At 28.1% G+C, this 22,964-nt stretch overlaps 1 protein-coding gene across 2 annotated transcripts in view; it reads right to left on the bottom strand.

Moving 5' to 3' along the window:
• Positions 1-22,964, bottom strand: part of LOC106689499 (brefeldin A-inhibited guanine nucleotide-exchange protein 3) — a 35,729-nt gene that overhangs the window by 4,841 nt on the left and 7,924 nt on the right. For both annotated transcript variants that reach the window (XR_001344461.3, XM_014434512.3), the window contains exons 8-27: positions 21,821-21,918; positions 21,145-21,329; positions 20,649-20,818; positions 18,918-18,989; positions 18,323-18,473; positions 17,948-18,105; positions 17,205-17,355; positions 15,846-15,944; positions 15,413-15,556; positions 14,278-14,449; positions 14,088-14,201; positions 13,337-13,441; positions 12,361-12,634; positions 11,475-11,654; positions 11,178-11,397; positions 10,616-10,742; positions 9,743-9,924; positions 9,493-9,663; positions 9,290-9,404; positions 1,339-1,567 (exon numbers count right to left, since the gene is read on the bottom strand). Coding sequence is in view for 1 of the 2 variants with exons in the window: in XM_014434512.3 (XP_014289998.1) it covers positions 1,339-1,567; positions 9,290-9,404; positions 9,493-9,663; positions 9,743-9,924; positions 10,616-10,742; positions 11,178-11,397; positions 11,475-11,654; positions 12,361-12,634; positions 13,337-13,441; positions 14,088-14,201; positions 14,278-14,449; positions 15,413-15,556; positions 15,846-15,944; positions 17,205-17,355; positions 17,948-18,105; positions 18,323-18,473; positions 18,918-18,989; positions 20,649-20,818; positions 21,145-21,329; positions 21,821-21,918 (3,117 nt within the window). In the remaining variant the exon portion in view is untranslated. The remainder of the gene's footprint in view (positions 1-1,338; positions 1,568-9,289; positions 9,405-9,492; positions 9,664-9,742; positions 9,925-10,615; positions 10,743-11,177; positions 11,398-11,474; positions 11,655-12,360; positions 12,635-13,336; positions 13,442-14,087; positions 14,202-14,277; positions 14,450-15,412; positions 15,557-15,845; positions 15,945-17,204; positions 17,356-17,947; positions 18,106-18,322; positions 18,474-18,917; positions 18,990-20,648; positions 20,819-21,144; positions 21,330-21,820; positions 21,919-22,964) is intronic.

Below are 22,964 nucleotides of genomic sequence, written 5' to 3'. Positions count from 1 at the left end.
AAATATTAATATTAAAAAACATGCCAAAACTAAAAGGTAATTTTAAAATAATTCAACTTTTTACTTTCTAGCTAAACAAATAAATATATAATAAGTTCATCTAATATTTTGCAAGTGAAGATAATCATGACTATAGTCTATTCAGCGCAACTTTATTAATAAACAGGAAGCTATAAATATGAGGGCAACAATAAGATACTTTACCGAGGACATTTTCTCTTCCAAGACCATTATACAAATTTTAGATTCATTTTAGTTGTCTTATATATTTTTAAAACATACATATGAAAAATGAGATTTTTAAAAATTAATTTTAATTAGTTTTTTAATCAAATTATATTATTTAATAAAAATTAAAAGTTGGAGGCAGTTAATATTATTAAAGTCTATAGTTTTTGATGTATATCAGTAGTAAATCAGTGCAAACGAGTTAAAACTCATATCATATATACAGTAAATAAAATAAATGAAGTACAAAAAAAAAAAAAATAAAATAAAAATATAAACATGCATTTATGTATAATAGATAACAAATTTTAAGTAATAATCATAAAAATTATTTTTATTTCATTTGAAAAAATAAAGTAAACATGTAAGAGATGAAGTCAATTCTTACATGGAATAATTAATATCATAAATAGTATTAATATAAAAATAGAAATAATATATAAATATCATAAAAACATAACTTTACAGACTCCTCAGACAATTGTGTACAACCAGAAACAGCTCGGTTATCAGAAAGAAAAAAGAACTTATTTTCACTGTTGTAGAAAGAAATATTTTTAGGTATTAAAAATTATCCTAATATTAGTAACAACATAAAAATAATCTAAAATAAAAATTTAAAAATTGTTTATTAATTTTCTAGATAACTTTTTTCATAAATAATATCTTTGAATCAGTAGAAATGTTCTTTTTCTAAATGTTAATTTCCATCAAAAAGTCTGTACAACTCAACTAAGGAATAAAAATTAGCATTTATTTAGGTATTGGTGGGCATTCAAATAATTTCTAGTCGAGCTGCAGTTCATTTAGTTTAGCTTATTTAAGGAGTAGCTTATTTCTTGGTTGATGAATCGCTTAACAAAAAAATATTAACTACGCAATCTGCTTTAAGTCTTCACTTGATATAAATCTGTAAGTTCTTGCAAAGAAGCTACTAATAAAAGAAACAGTAATATCCATTTTATTAAACAATAAAATCAAAGAGTAAACTCACAGCAGTGACAAGAAATAAGAAACAGTGAGAAAGGGTTTATACAAAGAAAGTATGAATTAAAAAAAAAAAAAATGCAGAACAAATTATTATTTTCAAACGAAGAAGTAAAAACTCACCTGCTGAGCCAGATGCCTTAGCCTAAGGTTGCGGGTCATGTTTGAGTCACGCCTGGCTGCTACTTTGATATGCGCTATATCACCATAATACATATGACAGTTGTGGCTAAAGACAGCATTTAACGTAACTAAAGGATTGAGAACAAGTGTAGCAGCACGAGCAACACCATGTGCTACGATACCCCAGTCTTCTCGGCTTAATTTATTTCCACTATTTACTACCACATGTCTGAAAAAATTATGTTATACGTCAAATGTCAAAATAAAAATGTACAAACTTTCAATTTTTTTTTTAACATTCATCTAAGAAAATGTGTAAACAGAGAGGGACAAATGAGGAGACAAAAGTTAGATTGGTGTAAGAGTAATAATCTTAATTTTGAGAAACATATCACTAAAGTTTTGTTCTAACAATCACTACAGAAAATGCGCAGTACATTTATGGACTGTCATAAGTGGTTGTTGGAACAGCCCTAAGATAAATTCCTCAGCCTAACTTTCAATGGGGTACCAGTCAAACACAATATGAGGTGAAGTAATTAACCTAACAATTTTTATAAAAAGGTGGTTAGGAGGGGTACTGATAAGGAATTAACACTAATAAGTGAATAAGAGATAGTTATTTTATTGTACCAATTTTCCAGCATGAATTTTAGGCCTTCTTCAGGGCAAAGTACAAACAAGATAACAATGTTAGAGTAAAAATAAAAACAGCATAATAAACAATATATATTAACAAGCATGACAAATATAAAAAAAATATATGAACATCAGACAAGTGTAAATAACATACACGTGTAAATAATGAAAGTTAAAATTAAAATAATGAGGAAAATAAGAAAGAAAACAACATAAAATATATAATAATAAGCTTGAAGATATGTAAGTAAAAATTATCTAATAATTTTTAGGTAAAATTGTAAAATTTTATTTTGTTTTAAACAACTGAAACCGATCATACATCACTGTGCAAGTCAATAAATACAATATTTGATTTTGATAAAATATTTAAAAACAACAACCAATGAGGTTTTGACTTTAAATTTCAATTTTACTTTTAACAGTTTAGTCTTTCTAGATTTTATTGTAGGCTTAACTCAAAGTTGTTGAAAAGATCAATTACAACACTTAACCTTAACACTGTTGGAAGATCTACTTCTTACAATAAGCTGCTGAATAATAACAAACATGTTCAGTGGTCAACATCTTGCAGATAATGGAGGCATGATGAATTGGTTGCTATAAGATAGTTGATAGGAGAGGTTGTGGTATATTAGAGAGTAATGGTGATTGGTGATTAAAGAACACATACAATATGTCACAAGGGTTATGGGGGATTGTATAAAGTCGACCTATAAATATTTTATTTTAGTCTATTTCAGTGGTAGGCGTTTGGAGTAGGCAAAATCTTGATAACAAATATGTAGCAGCGTAACATGTAACTATGTCTTATTTATTGTTCCTATTATTTAAATTCTTTGACATAAATGAGGAAAACCCGACATATGATTTCCTCAAAAAGTGGGGAGCAATAGGAACAGAATCAACAGCTCCATCACACCTTTAAGAAAGTGGACAGCTTCAAGTATCTGGGGGCTATAGTGACAGGAAGAAATGACCACACAGTAGAAATAAAATACATTTTTGCAGAACATTTTTGGAATCTGTTAAAAGAAAAGCTAACTTATATACAAAACGATTTTAAGAGGTTAAACTATATGGTACCATATCAGTTCAATTGCTTACCAGAAGAACTAATTTTCAATTCAATTGATTACCAATAACTGATTTTGATTTACCAAATGACCATATTTGCCGGCATTTTTTCTGAACTCCACATAACTATTCATTATATTAGGATTAGAATTAGCAATGTAAGTGAGCTTAGTTATAGATATTATTTATTTTGATATTATTAAATCCTTGTTTTTATCATATTCTGTATCACCTTGTTTTATTCTCATTATTATATTAATTCACTAAATTTATTATTCACTTCAAAGTCCTTTAAGAGATTTTTATTATTATTATTTGTTATTTTATTTAATTTTTTTTAATAATTATTATTTTATTTTTATTTTTTACTTTATTTTCATTTAAGTAGTTGCTAATTAAATTATTAGTTGTATCATTTGAAATCAATTCATATTGTACTTATCTAGCTTAAAAATTATATAGTCTCCACAATTGCCCTAATAGTCAAAATTTTAATAATTACATTTCACTTATGTCTATCATTTTTATGTATTATTTTGGCACCGACTGATAGATGTTGTAATCTGGTCGGACCTTATTGGATGTATTTTTTTTTATGAACAAAATAAAAAAACCATCAACACAAGTTTGATATGGGTCTTGACTCAAGAATGCAATGAGATACTGTGGATCTGGGAATAGAAGGAACTTCAATAGATCTTTGGGTCAGTATGTACAGATGGTCAATGGAAGCCAAGAAATGACTGAGAACTAAGGAATCTATAGAATAAACCAGATATAGTCACTTATGCAAATCAATACACATAAGATGGCTTGGAAAGGAATTTTCTACTTTTTGTATAATGTAGCTAAGAATTTTCAACTTTTTGTATAATATATTTTTGGGTGAAATCCTTGCTATTAATATATTTATTTCATATATTTTTTCATTAACGTTTTGGAGCTCTTCGTTATCGACAATGAAAGTAGAGAATTTCGCCTAAATTATATTTCTATAAAGTTGTGGGTGGGAGAAATGGGAAGATTAATAAATTTAAAAAATGTTTTAGTTCTACTTTTTTTTTATTTTTGATTTAGTAAGTTTTATTTAATTTTTTATAAATAAATTTTCGGAAAATTTCCTGATTTTTCTGACGAGTTCGACGAAAATCCCGAATAAAAAGAATAATTCTGAAACTAAGCATCGTACTAAACTGAGGGGATATTATGTACGAGGGACCACCCAGGGAATGCCCATAGCTTCCACTGGGCAGGTTTACATAAATCTACAAAAGAATGAGTGCAAAAAAAAAAACTTTTAAAAAAAGTAGAAGAGATAGTCTAGAGTTTAATGAGTGGTGACAGAGACGTCAGGGTACATTAGGCACGGAGGAGTTGGGACAGATATCCAACACCTCCTTCACCGGATCCCTTACAGATATCGTTTTCTGCTACTTGCCTTCTTCACCTAGTTTTTTTTTTTATTTGTTTATTATTATACTTTTTTTTTTTAACTCTAAGTTCTATTATATACAATTAATTAACATATTATACTATCACAAACATGGAAGAAGACAAAATTTAAAATCAAAAGGAAAATTAAAATTTCATAATTAGACTTCATTTTCACACAATAGCTTCTTGATAACTAACTCCTTTTCGGCTACTTGCCTTCTCCATCTAATTTTTTTTTTATATGTTTATAATTTTTTTTTTTTTTTAACTCGAAGTTCTATTATATACAAATTAATTAATTTATTATACTATCACAAACAAGGAAGAAGACGAAATTTAAATTTCATAATTTGATACCGACTTTTCATACAAGAGCTTCTTGATAAATGACTCGTTTTCTGATATTTGCCTTCTCCGTATAGGTTTTTTAACTCAAATTTCGACATTAGAAATTTAATTTATTTATTAAACTCTCTCAAATAAAGAAGAAGACGAAATTTAAAATAAAAAGGAAAATTAAAATTTCATAATTGGATACCAACTTTTCATACAAGAGGTTCTTGATAACTGACTCGTTTTCTGATATTTGCTTTCTATAGTTTTTTTAACTCAAATTTCCACAATAGAAATTTAATTAATTTATTGTACTGTCACAAACAAGGAAGAAGACGAATTTTAAAATCAAAAGGGAAATTAAAATTTCGTAATTGGATACCAACTTTGCATACAAGAGCTTCTTGATAACTGACTCGTTTTCTGCTATTTGCCTTCTCCGTATAGGTTTTTTAACTCAAATTTCCACAATAGAAATTTAATTAATTTATTATACTGTCACAAACAAGGAAGAAGACAAAATTTAAAATTAAAATTTCATAATTGGATACCGACTTTTCATACGAGAGCTTCTTGATAAATGACTCGTTTTATATTTACCCTCTCCGTATAGTTTTTTTAAACTCAAATTTCCACAATAGACATTTAATTAATTTATTATACTGTCTCAAATAAGGAAGAAAACGAATTTTAAAATCAAAAGGAAAATTATAATTTCATAATTTGATACCGACTTTCCATACAAGAGCTTGATAACTGACTCGTTTTCTGATATTTGCCCTCTCCGTATAGTTTTTTTAACTCCACAATAGATATTTAATCAATTTATTATACTGTCTCAAATAAGGAAGAAGACGAATTTGAAAATCACAAAGGAAATTTAAAAACACAACTAGAGACCGACTTTTCACACAAGAGTATTTTGATAAGTAACTCGTTTTCTGCTACTTGCTTTCTTCATCCAGTTTTTTTTTATTTGTTGGTTTATTGTTATACTTTTGTTTTTGAAACTTGATGTTCCACTATAGACATTTAATTAATTTATTATAATATCTCAAATAAGGAAGAAGCCAAAATTTAAAATTAAAATTTTATAATTAGATACCGATTTTTCCTGCCATTGCTTCTTGTTAACTAACTTGAAATTAGTAATAATAAATAATGGATAAATACGAAATATTGTACAATCTCTTCCGACAGCATTGATATTTATAAACTGTCGATTTCTAAGCAGGAACAAAATTTATAATCATTATTCTCGATTATCGATCTATTTCGAAAAACCATAACATATAAATTTATATAGCAACAGAATAATGAAAATTTTTCTTCATAATTATTGCCTTCCTTGGTCAAGATTTTTTTTTTTTTTTCGAAAATCTCAGAAATAATGATAACTACAACACGAGCCTACCATCCTACACAAAACGTGGGGACGTAAGTAGGGTGCTAAGTGAAAGTTGTTTGATGCGCACAACGTACCAAAATTTTAAACTTTATTGAGTTTATTACACTTCATACATAAACTACTTAGTAACTTTATATTTTAGTATTCCCAACCAAAAATCCGAAACTACGTGAAAAGGTTAAATTTATCTAACGCCCGTGAAAAGGATAGAATCTATGGATAGACAGAAGAATCACTTAGACCGGTGGTCCAAAACTTTTTTCGCTACGGCGATCTTCTTCAGCTTAAAAAAATTCGGGGCACCCTTGTTGGGTTAAAAAATAAAATAAAAATGTAGTTATATTTATCTTATGAGTGGTTCAATATGTTGGAAAAGAAGATAAAAACAGTGATAATTTTCAATTTTTATTTTATTTTTTGTAATACTAGGGTGTTACCTAGTATAACAGAAAACTAATTCTGTAATTCAGATTGTATTATTTTTTCAATATAGTGTAAACAGGGAAAAAAATTTCAAGTTTTTATCCTATTATTTTAATTTGTACTTCACTTTTGTAAAATGTAAAATAAAATATTACACGGTGATCACTAAAAATGTTTTATATAATAGAGAAATTTTGAGAAAGTGTCACCCACTTTGGAAACCGCTGGCTGCTGATACGAATACAAGCAATAATTTCACTAACGTAATTACATTTTTTTTTTTTTTTATAAAAAAATAATGCGTGTATCATCACAGGTTGAGTTATGCGTGGAAGTAAAATTTGATGGGATGGAGATTGTGATGGGAAATGGGAGATGTTGCCTAAGGTACCTGTACCAGTACGAGAGACCTCTTGCGGTTATCGGCTAAGTGTTTAGCTTTATTGCTCTGCGGTTTTCCAACCTACCCTTTCCGTCCTCATAAAAATGAAGTACATGTGTCAAAATGAACATAACTCCCTTTAAAGGGTGTCGTCACTATTTTTTTAAAATATTTAATCAATTTTTTTTTTTTAATTTAGGAGTGATAGACAATCACGCGATTGTAACACGAGGAGCTGGAAACTTTTCGTACTTCGGGCTGTCCACGGCCGACCGCAAAATGTTTACTTATGACTTCCCGAAAAGTCATTTGTGGTAAACGGTCGAAAATTACAGAAATAAAGTACGTGGAACTTTCAACTATATTGGGCAGAATCGGCCCAGAATCTAGACCGTTATTTAATTTTTCAAGGCATCCATAAAAAATACATTCATCCCCAAAAAACATAGTTTTCTCTGTATATTACATGATTCAAACTAATTTAAAATTTAAAAAACAATAACATCATTTGTTTTATTATTGCTTAAGCTAATATTTTCAATATATTTCAGCTGAATGTAGTACAGCAAAGTACAGTGGAAATTTGATATAACGAATCTCAAAAGGATTTGTAAAAATCGTTATATCCCGTTTTTTTTTTAATACCAGGGCTCTGTTTTATAATGAAAGCTAATAGTATTAGTCCATAGTACAAGTATAGAAACAACGTATTAATTACACTAATACTTTTTTTTTCATAACAGGGAGGACTATTAGTGATATTTCAGGAGTTAAAAAAGTACTAAAGTACAAGTTACTATTGTAGAAATCAGTGTAATTGTATTAAGTTAAAACGACAAGACTAATAGTATTAGTTTGTACTTTATTATGAAATAGGGCCCAGATCAGCCTGGGCCCTATTTCATAATGAAAGCTAATAGTATTAGTTCAAAATACAAGTATAGAAACAAAGTGGTAATTACACTAATACTTATATTTTTATAATATAGAGGACTATTAGTGATATACTGGAGTTAATAGCACTGTTGTACAAGTCAGTGTAATTGTATTAAGTTAAATCAACAAGACTAATAGTATTAGTTTGTACTTTATTATGAAACAGGGCCTTACAAGGTTAATATTAGTTACTTTTTTTTTTTTTTTTTTTTTTTTTTTTTTTTTTTTTTTTTTTTTTTTTTTTTTTTTTTTTTTTTTTTATCAATTGATTATGGGAGAGGGAGGGGGAGAATAGTCCCATGCAAAAGACACCCTTAACTATTTACAACGCTTAAGATATTGAACAATCGTGAATAATAATAATGAATTATACATACAAAAAATACATACACAAATAAAAAATAAATAGAAAAAATAATTCTTAAGAAGAGAGAAATAAAATATAAAAAGGAAAGTTAAAAACAATGACATTAATAGATTTAATAAAATAAATATCTCGATTCTAATGGGGAGGGGGGAAATTTTTTAATAGAAAATACAGTTTCTATTGATTCATTCTCTAGTTCAACTTCTTCTACCCATTCATTCTGGAAATATCTTTTCCACTGGGCTTTCACTTCTGTTCCAATGTTCAGAGACTTTTCAATTATCATTCCGGAAAATTCAACTTCCTATTTCAGCACTGCTCTTCGTTTTTTGATCCTTATAACTTTTTTAGCATACAATTTTGCACCTCAGTATGCGTTATGAAGGGGGATTGTGTAAAGAATATAATGTATAATGGTAAGAAGGTGGAAAAAAGGAGAGAGAAGTTTAAGGTCTAAATGAGAACAAAAAAAAGAAGCTGAAGGAAACAATCATTATTCATACCATGATTTATTTTTGACAATATTTTCAAACATTTCCTCCTAAATTCTACCATATTCTGGATTGAACTTTCTATTAATATAATAATGGATCCAAACAATATTATTTTATGAATAGGAAGTTGATATCCTACATGTTTTGCACACAAAGCATCATAACAAATAAAAAATATTTTTCAAACCATTATATTTATGAACAGTACCGAATGTGTATGAACACTAGCAAGTGAGAAAATACATTTTCGCAATTTACCTTTGTTTCTCAATTCTCTTTGTTTTACCCGTTTCTCCCAAAATAATATAGAATGTATAGTAAAGGCCAAAAGTCTTGTTCTGCTAAAATTATTTTAAACACTACGTGATCAGCCATTTCCTTAAAATTTGAATAATCAAGAACTGATTCTATAATTATATCTAAATTAAGCTTAGTTTTGATAATAAAAAAACTATTACCTGAGACAAGCGCAGCCGAGTCTCGCAACACTCTCAACAGGAACTGTAACACACTCTATCATGATGTCAACCAACTTCTGAAGCATAAAACTTCCTTGATCTGTTTTGTCTACGCCTTGAAGTAAAGAATAAAATATAATTTTTGCATTCCAAACATCAAGAAAATTTCATTTAATAAAAGAAAATTTCATTTAAATAATCACCTTGAAGAAGACCGATAAGTCTTACAACGAAATGAGTTGTCTGACCACAGTATTGTTTGAAACTACTGACTTGCTTCTCCCACAGAGTTATATTATGGCTATTGGTCAGTATCCATCTTTGAACCATTGAAATAATTATGTAAGTTACACAAAATATTGTGTAATTGATTCCTGAAATTTGGATTTCAATTCTATATAAATTAAATTCATGCAATTAAATCAATAAAATAATAAAAGTAATAATAGTTACCTGGATTTTCTATTGTGTCAGTTAGTATGGTGAAAAGTGTGTCTAGAACCGGCGACTGGTACAGAGGCGGGCATAAAGGAACAACAGAAGCTAAACCTTCGACCAACTCAGCCCAGACTGCCAGTGAACCACCGACATCTTTTATTAGAATTTCACGACCTTCTTCTAACCGCTCTTCTAGCCTACAAATAAAATAAGTCATAAAAGTATCATCAATGGCTAGTAACACTAATGGGGGAAACTGGAGGAACATCTTTAAATAGAGGCGGTGGGTACAAAAAGATCCCGTAAGCCTGTGAGTTGAGATAAAAGACATTCAAAAATTTTATCACATAAAACCAATGAATTTTTCTTAAAATATTTTCTTATCCTCAAAACAAAGAAAAAATTCAGTAAGCAAATCATTGCTATGCTAAGGTATACCAGGATAAATGCAGATACAAAAAAATTTACAGCTTCAAAATTGCAGATCTCACAAAATCAGTGGCTGCTGATACAATCCATTTGGTATTGGATTGCTATAACTTGCAAAAGTTATTAACATTTAGTGACTTTTTTTTTCAAAGCCCCATGCGTACTAACTTAAGGGTGATCTCTTTTACAGCACCATTTAGAAACAATAAATGCTTTTTCCATCCTTTGCCATAGGCGTAGGTTGCTTTTACTCGAGCATTAATAAATCAAATAATGAAAATTAAAAAAGTGGCTTCTAAACACTTACTCCTATATTTCAAAAGCTTTTAATTACCTCCAAGTGAATGGTATGAACTGGATATATATATATATGTTATATATTATTCCCAAAATTGACATTTTATGTTTAAAAAAACCATATAAACAAATTTTATTTATTTTTAATCTAAAATTACAAACCTTCGAGCCGTGTTGAATCTTGGACACGAAGGCATGGAATACATGGCACATAGCATTTGACTGCACCTTGTAACATAATTCAAAACAGAACGACAGTCCGTATCTTCATCTATTTCTTCTTCCACGCCTTTCAAAATGAAAAGTAAATAATAATTTGATTATTAAACTAATTAAAAAAATAGATAATTGATCTCATAGGTTATTTAACATTGAATTGATACATATGATGAAATACAAAATTCAAAGTCAGCATTGCGTTTAGATAATATCACACGTTTGGAGAAATCTTTGAAGTCATGAATTGTAAAGAACATGCATTTAAAGTTTTTTAAATAATGCTTTCCAAAAAATGGGACAACAATTTTACACCAAACTGAAATGAATAACATCTATCTTTTGATTTAACATTTATATTTTTACAATTTATTATCTTTCAATGGTATACTTTGACTTTTAGAGTCATTAACCCATTTCAAGAAAAAGTTATATTTATGGCATGGTTTCTCTAACTATGTAATATTAAGAAATAAGTTTCAGTGAATAGATTTTTGTGAAAACTTACCATTGCACCTCACGTGCTTGACAAGGCAGTGGATGAAATCCATAGCAGCATTGGCAAAAACTTGAGGGCTATCGGTACCGATGAATACGTGAAAAACCTCTAGAAGAGATGAAATATGACTGGGTGTAGCTACTCCTCCAAGAGAGCGGAAGAGGGGTCTCCAACCAGACCTTATCTCTCCTTGGCTGGTCTCAACAAACTCACAAATGCAATTAACAACCTAGGTTCGAAATAGGAAAAATTAAAAATTGATCTAACGCCAAGCAATGCAGATAGGTTTGAAGAAAAAATACTTACTAAATCTTGAATATCACTGTCGCACAGTTCTAAGCAAAGCAGATTTTCAAATGGTTTGAATAGAGCTTCATTGAAATGGAAATGGGGAAGCTCTGAGTTTTCGTTAAGCAGGGTCACCATTACATCGTGAATTGAAGTCACAGCCAACTTAGAAATACCAGGATCTTTATGGCATGCAGCCTGAAATCAGGAGATATATACTGTAGTAATATTATTCAAATATGGGAAAATAGGATTAATACTGGCTAGTTTACATGAAGTGAATTAAAATACTTTCTAAAGTGACTGGTTGTGGGTTTGAAATGAGACAAAAAAGAATGGTGTCATACCAAAAGAAGAGGAATAGGGCTGGAATGCCAAAATAAGTATAAATTACTTTTTATTTAATGTATAGTTTTAAAATGGTTCTTAAATTTGAGTTTTTATATGTTTAGATTAATTTATGTATATAAGAAATTGTTTCCTTGTAAAATCAATGTGTTCTCTACATATTTAGAATTTTTTCCTGGAATAATAAAAAAAAAAAACCTTTAATATTGTTTGAATAGGGAAAGAGTCAAATAATAATTTAATAATTTTTATTAATTTCATTGATGTTGAAATTGCTGGATTAATATAAATAAATAATTTTTGTTGTTAATTTAAAAAAAAAGCCTATTAATAGTAAAATTTGTATATACTGAGGAATAAGAAGATTATTTAAAATTGATTCATGTTATTCAAAATTAAACTAATAGAAAATGGAAAGGAATAGAAAAGGTCAATATATTATTAAAAAATAATCTAATATAAAATAAAAATATCACCACAACATTTAAACCGGCATATTAAAAACAATGTTAGAATATTGAAAAAATGTTTTAATAAATAAGAAATGGTAACATACATGCATCAAGTGCGGCCCGACGGCAGACCATAACTTCATCACATGTACAAGGGGCCGACCAGACCTGGCAGACTTAATCAATAACTGGCTGAGGCGAGAAAGAAGCAATGGGGGAGGCGGAGTGGAACTACTGGACTTGGGCACCCACCACCTGCTTGGGCGGGAACCGTCTTCCTTCAGGGTCCTCAGCTGTTTTTCTGACGAGGAGCAAACGGAACTACAGAAACTAAGGAGCGGGCTCAGCTTCAGTTTGATAGCAGCGTTTTCGAAGAGACTGAAAATCAAATTTATTTTTTAGTGATTCTCCATAACCTTGATTTCAACAAGAAAATCTATTAATACTAAATCCTTTGCGACCTGAAATTGAAACCAAATAAATACAATATGATCTGAAAATAATAAACACGAGATAGCAATGGATCTCCCAGTCTTAATCCTTAATAAACGCCTCTTTTTTCCAAAACTGTGAATGTGTTAATCTGGTCAAAACTAAAATGTTTCTTTTTTTTTTATTCCTGGAGTTTAAGAAATGTAACTTCGAAAAACTTAGTAAATAGCTCTTCCATTATTTATATAAGGACAGAAGGATTTTATGTTAATTTGGAAAAGAAAAAAACATATGTTTAACTTATGTCTTTTAGCATTAATTATTTGAAACCAATTTTGATTATTGATTACCCTTGTCACCCGAAATTTTTTGTGATTCTAAAACCAAACCCGGGATATCCAAACAAAAAGCAATATTATCTGTGGAATGTAGCAACCTATATAAGTTTTTTTTTAACAATAGGACAGTGTCTCACTAAAACAAATTTTATATCAACATGGTCTGAAAAATTGTTATAATATTACTTCATTATTTTTCTATTAAAACATTATGCAACTTAACTCTGCTAGCTTGATTCAAAATGCCTCGATTATAAATCAAAAATATATAAAATACAAGCAATTAAAAAAGAAAAATACTACAACTCACCTGTCGATATGATGTGAAAGAATACCCAAAACACTAACTGCGACAGAATGAGGCAGCGGTGACACACCAGACAGTTCTCCCAATAAAGCTGATACATCTCCATCCCTTAAAAGAGATGTTCATTTTTAAAAAATGATTCTACTAAAATTTGATGATTTTTTAAAATTTAAATTTAAATTAATAATAGATATAAGTTAATTAAGGAGACAGAGAATATTAAGATGATAGAATAAAATTTAAAGGTTAAGAAATCAATTGACCATATATGAATTAGCAGATGGTCAGGGCTACAGTTAAGAAAAAGATTAATAGTTTTCAATTATTTATTAATTACCAACGTTACAGTGCATAATGCAGATCTTCATCAGAGCTGTTACGATGAGTGGAGGCATACAAAAATAAACACAGCAATTAAAATAATTCAAGGAATTTGAGTTAACATTCAAATTCTTTAGTTCAATCTTATACGCCTCCTCATCACAGATCTTAACAGCCCTCATGAAGAACTCCATTGTGGGTCAAAATGCTAGCAATCAATAAATAGTTAAAAACTACTTTTTTTTTTAATTGATTGCAATCCTAACCATTTTTAGTTTAGAAAGCTAATTTAATCTATATAGGGGTGCAGATAATTTAGGACAAACAATGGAACTAAACCAAGCTAAAGAATATAATATATTCTTATTTTATATATTGTATAATTTTATATAATATAAAAAATAAATAAAAGAATTATCAAATCTTTACATACACAGGTAAATTAATATCCTGTTTTTCTGGCTGTATAACTCCCAGTTTTGTAGTAAATTTCAAGGACTGCGAATGGACAACTGTATGTTCCAGCCTAGCAACATGCATACAGCACCTGAAAATAAAAACATATTTTGACATATTGCCGAGTAAAAAATACGTAAATTTTAATAAATTGGAAGGGTATATACTTGAGAACGTAAGGCCACGACTGAGGAGCATGGCTAGCAAGTTGGAGAGACCTACTCAGGAGGACATCCAAACTGAGAGCATGGCTGGCGTACAGGGTAGGCTTTCCGTCTTGTGGATTACAGCAGGCATTACTCAGCAAGCAGAAAACAGTACCACTTCTTCTCTGGAGTCCTATAAAGTCAAGTGTTATAATGAGTAAAAAAATCAATAAACATAAAAACTTGGGTTCCTTTATTTAAAATAATTTAATATTTTCTATCCGAGTACCACAAGTTCTTCATATTGTTCCTTCACTGCAGAAAAGTAATTTTTTTTTTTGCAATAATAATAATATTTAACCCTTCGTTGACATGAGGGAGAGGTAGAAAGTTGTGCAACAAGCAGAGAAATCTTAGCAAAATGTAAAGTTCCATGAGATGGAATACTTTTGAACCTCACATTTCACTTTTTTCGAGTAACTAAAAAGATTTAGACAAACTGTTTATTTTATTTTATTTTTTATAAATTTACCTCTACTATATACATTTATATAATGTGAAATAATATATTTATTTCAAACAGAAACAATTTGACAGTTGGCAAGAGCAGGCACTAGGTCTCAAGCTTCTATAAACTGAAGTCGTGCCATATAGATAAGAAACGGTAATATAAATTTTCTAAAATATTAATAGATGCTGCAAAAGTCAAAACGATATTGAGAGCATATCGTTCCTAGCCTCTAAAGAGAAAGGAAGTGAAAAATAATAAAAGAAGTAGTCCGTCCATTTGGCCCTCCCCTGTGAATACTGCACCAGCATAAATCCAACATCTAAGCAGTATTACAGAGTGGAACCCCTACATAATGAACATTCATAAATCATTATAATTTTTTTCCCTGGTATCTTGAATTTTTAAATACATTTTGAACTGTTTTGGAGTTTCTATTTGTTCCGATATAATAATAATAATGTCATATAATTACATAACTTATAATATAATATAACCTATATTATTCAATCATAAGGTTTTGGCTGTAATCAACTTTCCTTACTTGATGTATACAGAAAATTTGCAAAGTTAATAAAGACTTAATCAATTCTAACAATGAGAATATAAATACTCTGACTAAATTATAAAAAGAAATGTTGTCATCACCCGTAGCATTGCATAGGAGAGCAGCATTGTGCAATGCCTGAAGGCTGAGTGGTATGACTGATTGATCTCCCTTCACCCCAACAGTCAGTACCGCAAGGATTGACTCCCAACAACATGTTAGCATTCTTCTTGTTAGTTTCAAACCTAGATTAAAAGTAAAAGATATTAAAAATAAATACAAAAATTATTAAATATAAACAAAGCAAACAGGCATATATAAATATCACATATAAGAAACAAGTTGAAATTTATAATTTAAGTAAAAAAAAAAAAATATATCAATTCTGAAAATCTAAATCTGTTAAAATAATATGGTATCTTTTACTTCTAAAATACAGACATTATTATTATAAAATACTTATAATAATAATAGTGAAGGTAGGATTTTATAAAAAATAAATAAGATTCAAAATATGAAATAAAATTTAATTACCAGCTTGAATTTCAGGTGTGTTATGCTGTCGCAGCGAGGCTTTTTCCAACTTCAAGCAGTCTGACAGAACTTCACTCTCAAATGAAATACCACCCAGATCTAAAAATAATTAATTAGGTTAGAAAATTAATTAATTCAGTTAACCCCTTCTAATACAACAGTACTGATATGATACCAGATAAAAGAATACAATACACAGTTTTGAGTTGTTATTACCACTCATTTACAAGTTTAAAACCTTTTGGTAAGATAGTAAATACACAAGGCTTTTTCATATTGTCAGAATCTTTATTATTATTATTTTTTTTTTTCATTTAGTTATGAGAGACGAATTTTTAATTTTTATAATTGAGGAGTTTTCTATCATAAGTCAACATATCCATTTTTGATAAGTTATGATTTAAAAATTTTATCTTATTTTTGTTTTGTTTTAGCCTATTTATCATTTATTTATAAGTTATTTTGGGCTAAAATTAGTTTGGGTTTATAATTTTAATTTTTCAAAGAAATATCAAGTTTTCAGACAGAAGTGGATATATTTACTTTTGAAAAAAAATTCCTATTTCTATTGAAGATCTAAGTTGGAGAACATGGCTAAGCACAAAATTAGCAAAATTTAATTTAATGATTTTTTATTCACATTTAAGACTGCGAAACTCAACTTTTATCTTCTGAAAACAACAAAAATTTAGGGTTGCAAAAAATTAAACAAGGTGCAATATAGAAAGTGTATTCAAAATATTCTTCCAAGCTAAAATTTCAATTTTTCCTAAAATATCACATAATATGTTCTTACACTTAGCTATCCAATTTTTATTAATGAAGCATTGATTTATAATTTATAAAAATCTTTTTTTTTTGATATTTTAGTTTTATTTATCATAGCATAATTAATATTAATAATCTATAAACTTTTAATTTATATATATATTAGATTTAAATTTAATAGATCATAATTTATATTACTAATCCATAAATTTGTAATTTATACTTTAAAATATGTAGATATTAAACAATTGAAAGTTTATTATCTGATAATGACATTAAACACTACGAAATATTTTTCGTTTTTAAGACTTTCATTGTTTTTTTAATTCATTTTGACAACTGATCCACCTTCTTTGGCCACAACTATTATTAAAATAATGCCTCTATTAATTAATCTATTATCTATGCTTAAACTACTTCCTAGTAAATGAAACATACTTAGGTATTATTATTATTAGGTACAAATAGGTATACATATGTAGTTAAAAAATGTACATATTTTTATAATAAAATATTAATGTTAAGGAAATTATGAGAAAAAGAGAGCTTAAGTAATCATAAATAATTCAATTTGAAAAAAATAATAATTACCAGATAACAAATTAGTAAGAGCAACGTTGGAAGAGCAGCCAGTTACTGTGAGGAGGTCGTTGCATATAACTTGCTGATAGACCTCACATAGCCACCGAGACGAGAGGTATACCAGGACACCACTCTCCTCAACTTCTGTCACAAATTGAGCCTGAGAGGAAGAAAAGATAAATCAAAATTAATTTAAAATCTGTCAAGGATCTAATAAGGATAAGAATATCAAACTGTTTCTGTATAAAACTATTGACTTAAAGTATCTCTTAAAAACTAATATAACAAGTAAAAGTAACAGTTGCTTACATCAGATTGACTTTTATTTCTGCGCTCAGATGGCAAAATGTTATAAGTTATTGTTTCTTAAGAGAATGGTTTATTAATCGAATTCTAGAATCTCCACCGTTAATATTAAGGTAGCAAAAATTTATAAGACTTTTTTCTGAAAGTTAACGAGAAAAAACCATAAGAGAGGAAAATGCAAGTCAAATCCACAGAATTCTATTCTGGCAATGTTTTTTTTTTTTTTCACATTTACAATGTTGAAGAATTCAAAAGTGACTTATTACCATTTTGCCAGCTGATTACAGTTTTAATAATTAAATTAAAACTAAAATTTCTTGAAGATAAAATTAAATTAAAAGACTGACAAAACTTTGCAATGATGTAATGAAATGTAGGTTACTTTTAAAATAATATTAGGCAACAGAAAAATAAAAATGTATAAATAAATGATAATAAATTTTTACCTCTGTCATAGGAATATCACTTGACTCATCGGTGTAGTAACCCTGATTTATTAATTTTAAATTTAGCAACAAAGCTGAATAAGTGGCCAAGTAGATACCGTCAGCATTCACTATTGTGGATTCAATATCTTCATGTTTTGTTTTTTCATAATATAAACCTTTAGAACCATAAATATTAAATAAATTAGGATAAAAAATACATATAATTAATTAAATACTTGCATATTTTTTACATTTAAATATTATATAAATAAATAATAAATCAAAAACCTTATTGTGTGTATCAACCTATAAATCTTTTTATGCCGAACACTAAATCAAATAAACTTTTGTATCAAATTCGTTAGAAATATTACAAAAATGTCTTGTTCATACCTTGACAATAGTTGGAAGCAAATTTTTGTAAGGCGTCATCAATTTCAATGGCATATCTAATATTTACTATTGACGGTAAGAACTCCAATAATGTATCTATAAAATGTCTAGCATTATCTCTTTCACAATCACCACTTTCTTTACTGTAGACCTAAAATCAAAAATAAACTCTTCTCAGGACAGTATTTTTTTTGTTTCCTTCTCTTTAAATGGCCTACAATAAGAAAAGGTGGAAACATGTTAATACAAGGTGGAAGTTATATTTTCACATGACTTTGCACCTACATCAAGACTTTTGAATTTTTTAAATGATAAAATGAACCAACTAATTATTTTTAAGGGACACATGTAAAGATAAACAGTACATCAAATTGATTGATAAAGTTTCAAATCTCCCTCTTCAAAATTAAATGGCCCAACAAAATCAAATGTTTAAAATTTTAGTTTGTACTTGCCCTGATTTACTTCATATTACATAGAAAATATAAAATGACAATATTCTTTATGGAAAATCTTTAAATATTGCTGATAAAAAAAAAAAAAAATTAGCAGCTTAGATTGTCATTATTTAAAAAGTAATTTAAGGTAAAACTACCTTCTCTTGACGTATCGAACCAAGAGGTTCAGGAAATCCTATTTTTGTAGGGTATTCATCCATTTCATCCACCTTAAAATAAAAAAAAAATAAATGAATATTACAAAATTTATAAACTAAATATTTATTAAAATTAACGCAAACCAAATTTGAACAAATAAATTAATATATCTTTAATTTAATGTAAGCTATATATATATACATAACAATTGTAAAAAACAGCTGATGACATTCAATTCAAATAAATTAATCATGATCTAAAAAAAATAAATAAAATAAACAAGTAATGCAAAAAATAAGGTCAAATAGGTACATACGTTTATTCTGCAATTTAAACTACATTAATTTTTCCTTTATTTAATGTCTAAATAATTTAGAAAGTAGTTATTTTTATGATTATAATATAACTAATAAATAAATATTCAATTTATTGACATTATTCTGTAAAATACCAACAAAAACCAAATCCAAATAAAGCTTTGGCAAACATGTTTATCTAAAACATCAAGATGAAGACAATAAGAAGAAGACTTTTTTAATACAATTTTTTATGATTTCGAATCAAATTAAGAGGCACACCTAATTAAATTTTGTATTTAACGATGTAACTGGATCACCATAAAGGAGATTTACAGGGCCTTTTATTTAAAAATCCACAATGAAGATATAATGAAAAATATAATCAAATGTTTAAAAATTGGATCTAATATATACTGAATTTTTGCAGTAATTTAGTTTCATAAAAATGCAACTTAATCACAATTATTTTTCCGGTTAGTTTAGTCTGATTTGAGTGTTAACTCGTAAAAAACAAACTAAACTTTTTGTTATTTGTTACTTAATTAAGTTTAGCAGACTACTTAGTTAGCAGGTAGTGGAATAACTAAAGCTTTTTAATAGAGTGATCACTTCTCTACAATCCAAGGAACGAAGAATTTTAAAAATGTGAAAGGTTGGACAGAGAATAAACCTAAATGTCCAGTCTCACTATTCCTAAGATGATCACTGAAAACAACTCTATAATTTATTTAACTTGCTTCATTTCAAGAATAAATAGACATTTTTACATCCAATAGTTCCTGAAATATCGAACCTTTTTCGAAATAGGACTCATTTTCAGTTTGTATACCAATATTTATACATTGAAATAATAAAAATATCCAATACTAGGAAAGTAGCCAGTCCCATTTCCCCAATAAAACTATAATAAACGCTTCACTCTAATAAAAATATTTATTGTAAATCAAGTGATAAAAAAAACAAGGTCGATTAAACACTATAATGTGCTGAGATGGAAAATTTCCCTCATTACAAAAAGTCAGGAAGTCTTTGCACATCCTAAGTTGCCTTCTCTGATTAATAAGTAGATCGATAGTAGGTATATTTTTTAACTAGAAGAGTATTGGACAACCCACCAAACTATTTTATCTCCCAACTTGATAAGCACACTCACCTTATTAACATAGTAAACCAACTAAACTGTCGACGTATAAAGTCTGTAGTCTGCAACAGTCCTATATTGTGTCCTCTTTACCTTAAGATCATTAAGGAGTTTGATTGAGAAGCACATATTATTGTTCAGATTACTTATTAGCTTATCAATTTATCTTTAAATTTGTTATTTATGAGTCATCTGATAATTTAAATAGTATATGATAATAGTATGAACAAAAAGGATCTTATATAAAATATACTGGCAATAATAACAGAAAAAATAAATCTATCACATACATCTGAAAAATCGGGATGTTCGTCCGTCATATCAGAGCAATTACTGCTCTCTTCACTTGTACCGTCTCCTTCTTCCCTTTCACCATCTTCGATTTCCAATTTTCTCATGGCACAAACACTATCAGTGTAAACCTTCGGCAATCGGCACAATGTTTGGTAAGTCAATGGACCTACAAATAAAAAATATTATTTTTAACAAAGGATAACTTTTTTTATAAATAACTCAAAATAGAATCCACTTCAGCTCTAAGTAAGGTCCACCTCACCAGTTAGAGGTTATAGTTTTTGTAATGAACTTTAATTTGAAAATCTACTTCAGATTTGTTTTATTTATTTCAAAATAAATTTAATTTATCTCGAAAAATTGAGGTGGTCATTAAACTTTTATCTGGCAGTCTATAATACAAAAGTAGAAAATATGAAGAGTTTCATTTTTCTAAAAATGTCTTAAACCATCCTTTTTCAACTATTGGATTAAATGAATCTCTGAATTCACCTTTATAATCGCATGAAGATAATGAAGAAAAGATAGAATTGATCTTGGTAACGTAAACATGATTAATGCACTGGCCACTGGACAACTGAAGCAATGTCGACAGGAGAGTTTCGACACAAGAAACTGTAGCACTCAGAATACTCAAGTCTTTGCTTTGACTACACTCCTGGAGAGAGTCCATAACTCTGAAATATTAGAATCTATATTATAACATACATTTGTAATGAATAGAATCAAGAAATTTACTTCTACAAATAATATTATTTTTTTAATTATAATGTTTAGAACAAAAATAATATTTATGTATAACACTAAGGGTTAAATTCATAGACTGCACTAAAGGTTAAGTGAAGGTTTTACTTGAGTGGCATCTATGAATTAGTCCTAGGGAGTTAATTATACAATATAATATTTTAAAGCAAGGGTGTAATTGTTTGAAACAAAAATAGTCTAGAAGAAAAAATATATGCTTCATATTTAAAAATAGAAATGATACAGGCAGGTACAATTTTAATACATCTTAATTCCTACAATTCAGCATTTTATTTACTGTATTTAAAGTTTATAATTTTCATTAAAAATGCTGATAAGTGCTAAATTTTTTTTTCTTCAAATATCGACTAACTTAACTATGATTCATTCTGTTACAACAAATAAGACACAATGAGGTTCTTACAATCTAGTGAGAGCCATATCGCTTTGTTGACAACCTCTATCATCTTCTACTAACAAGGGTCCAGCAAAATCGACGAGTCGATTCGGACTCCTCCAAAGCTGGAAAAAAAAATTTAGAATGTCAACCAATATACTTACTAATACTATATTATAATAATACAATTGCTAATAATAACTAATAATAGTTAATACTAATATTCAATAAATTCAAATTTAGAAAAAATAAATTAAATATTGAGCAATATTTATGGGATGAACACATAAATTAGGTAATGTTTAATTTCCTTTAAAAATGATACACATGACTTGTTCCTGGTTTGCTGAAATATTTCAGCATACGAACAATAAGTTTTATATTATATTATATTTTTTATCTTATATTTTATATAAGATGAAAAAATATAAAAAAATCATTTATATTGGACCACTATTAATAAAGATACACCGTTGCTATGGTAATCCATTCAATTTTGTCTATCTTTTTTCAAAAAAACACTATTAATTTAAATGATAAACCATTGCGTAATAATTTTCTAAGATTTTGTTTGGATGAGCAGACAACAATGAAGTGTCTCAAACATAAGAATGTTTAATTTACATTAAATTGTTTTCTTAAATTTCATCTATCCAAATAAAATGTATGCCTATAACACATATAGACATACATATATATTTTAATTTCTGAAGAACAATAAACCTTGGATTTACTCAAAGCAGACCAAATATCTCATAAGATATAAACTTGAAAATATAATTATTTTTAATAATTTTTTTTTAGTGTTGATTGTATTGAATGCAAGTTAATATTAAAAGGAATAATAGAAAAAAAATACCAATATTTCTGGGGTGCCTATAAGAAGGCATACTTTTTTTTTCTTCGTCCAAAGACAAAATAAGACATTTTTTGTTTGTTGCCTTCTTATATTTCCAGTTCTTATAATTACAATACCTTAGTATAATTATATACTTATAAAATCTTTTTCTTAATGTCACACTAACAACATTTAATGTATTCTCCCACTCCTACCGACTTACTTATATCTCTTTACTCTTTTGTATGATTGCTAGACCAGAGATTAGTTTCCTGATTTGTTCACTATTTTCCTTTTCTCTCGACCACTTTTCCCCCTTTTTTTTTTTTTTTT

The sequence above is a fragment of the Halyomorpha halys genome, unplaced genomic scaffold (assembly GCF_000696795.3).
Source record: "Halyomorpha halys isolate HHAL.00 unplaced genomic scaffold, Hhal_1.1 Scaffold4.1, whole genome shotgun sequence".
Lineage (NCBI taxonomy): Eukaryota > Metazoa > Arthropoda > Insecta > Hemiptera > Pentatomidae > Halyomorpha > Halyomorpha halys.
This window is presented reverse-complemented; position numbering and strand designations above follow the sequence as displayed.